Source organism: Colobus angolensis, unplaced genomic scaffold (genome assembly GCF_000951035.1).
Source record: "Colobus angolensis palliatus isolate OR3802 unplaced genomic scaffold, Cang.pa_1.0 Scaffold25, whole genome shotgun sequence".
NCBI classification, from domain to species: domain Eukaryota; kingdom Metazoa; phylum Chordata; class Mammalia; order Primates; family Cercopithecidae; genus Colobus; species Colobus angolensis.
In genome coordinates, this window is record NW_012115710.1 from 5,135,908 (window position 1) to 5,137,299 (window position 1,392).

General features: G+C 52.9%; 1 protein-coding gene across 1 annotated transcript in view; it reads right to left on the reverse strand.

Annotated features, from left to right (window-relative positions):
* Nucleotides 1-867: 867 nt before the first annotated feature.
* DHDH (dihydrodiol dehydrogenase (dimeric)) overlaps nt 868-1,392 on the reverse strand; it is an 11,392-nt gene continuing 10,867 nt past the window's right edge. Inside the window, exons 5-6 of the mRNA XM_011946532.1 lie at nt 1,050-1,174; nt 868-873 (exon numbers count right to left, since the gene is read on the reverse strand). Of these exons, the coding sequence (XP_011801922.1) occupies nt 868-873; nt 1,050-1,174 (131 nt within the window). The remainder of the gene's footprint in view (nt 874-1,049; nt 1,175-1,392) is intronic.

A 1,392-nucleotide genomic window follows, 5' to 3' on the forward strand; every position in this document is an offset into this window, starting at 1 on the left:
CCTCCCGGGTTTACGCCATTCTCCTGCCTCAGCCTCCCAAGTAGCTGGGACTACAGGTGCCTGCCACTACACTCGCCTATTTTTTTTTTTTTTTTTTTTTTTCAGTAGAGATGGGGTTTCACCATGTTGGCCAGGCCGGTCTTGAATTTCTGAGCTCAAGTGATCTGCCCTCCTCGGCCTCCCAATCACGCTGGGATTACAGGTGTAAGTCACCATGCCTGGCTATAGAATGGGGTTTTTTCCTAGCAACAGGGCCCCAGGAAGACCAGTTAAGCTGACCTTTGGTAACACCCAGATCCTCCCCCGAATGTGCTTCCAAAGTTCACAACTGCCCACTAAGCGTGGTTGAGAATAACTGGCTTCTCCTCCGGACTGAAGATATATATTTGAGACAGGATCTCACTCTGTCACCCAGGCTGGAGTACAGTGGCACAATCACAGCTCACTGCAGCCTCAACCTCCAGGGCTCAAGTGATCCACCAGCTTCAGCCTCCCAAAGTGCTGGGATTACAGGTGTGACCACCATGCCGGCCAGGTGTATATATATAAACTTTTTGAGATGTAGTTTTGTTCTTATCACCCAGGCTGGAGTACAATGGCACTATCTCGGCTCACTGCAACCTCCACCTTCCGAGTTCAAGCGATTCTCCTGCCTCAGCCTCCCAAGTAGCTAGGATTACAGATGCTTGCCACCACATCCAGCTAATTTTTGTATTTTTAGTAGAGATGGAGTTTAACCATGTTGTCCAGGCTGGTCTCGAACTCCTGACCCAGGTGATCCGCCTGCCTTGGCCTCCCAAAGTGCTGGGATTACAGGTGTGAGCCACCATGCTGGCCAGGCCCAAGGATATTTGACAGAGCAATAGGTTAATCCTAAGTAAGGAGAGCCTAGAGGCCCAGAACCCACCTCTTGGCTTGGTTAAGGAGGATGAACTCTTTAGCAATGATGTGAAATTGGCTGGTTAAGCCCTCATCTAGCTCTAGGGGCCATTTGTCCCCCTTCTATTTTAGGGGCACAATCCCCAGCGCTTGGGCCTGCCGCGCCTCACCTGTGCCATGCCCTTGGTGCCGCTCACGGAGGCCGTGTTGGAGAGCTGCGCGGTGATGCTGCAGGTGAAGCTGCTGTGGACCTCTCCTGGGTACTGCAGGAGCACCGTGACAGTGTCGTCCACACCTGGAAGGAAGTCCCGGGTCAGAGCAGGGGTCTCTCAGGGCAGAGTCTCTGCACGGGCCTCAAATCCTGCCTGTGAAACTTTGAGTGAGAGACTTCACTTCTTGCATGGCAAGGCAAAAGAATGAAGTGCTGGCTGGTCGCCGTGGCTCATGCCTGTAATCTCAGCACTTTGGGAGGCTGAGGTGGGCGGATCACGAGGTCAGGAGATCAAGACCATC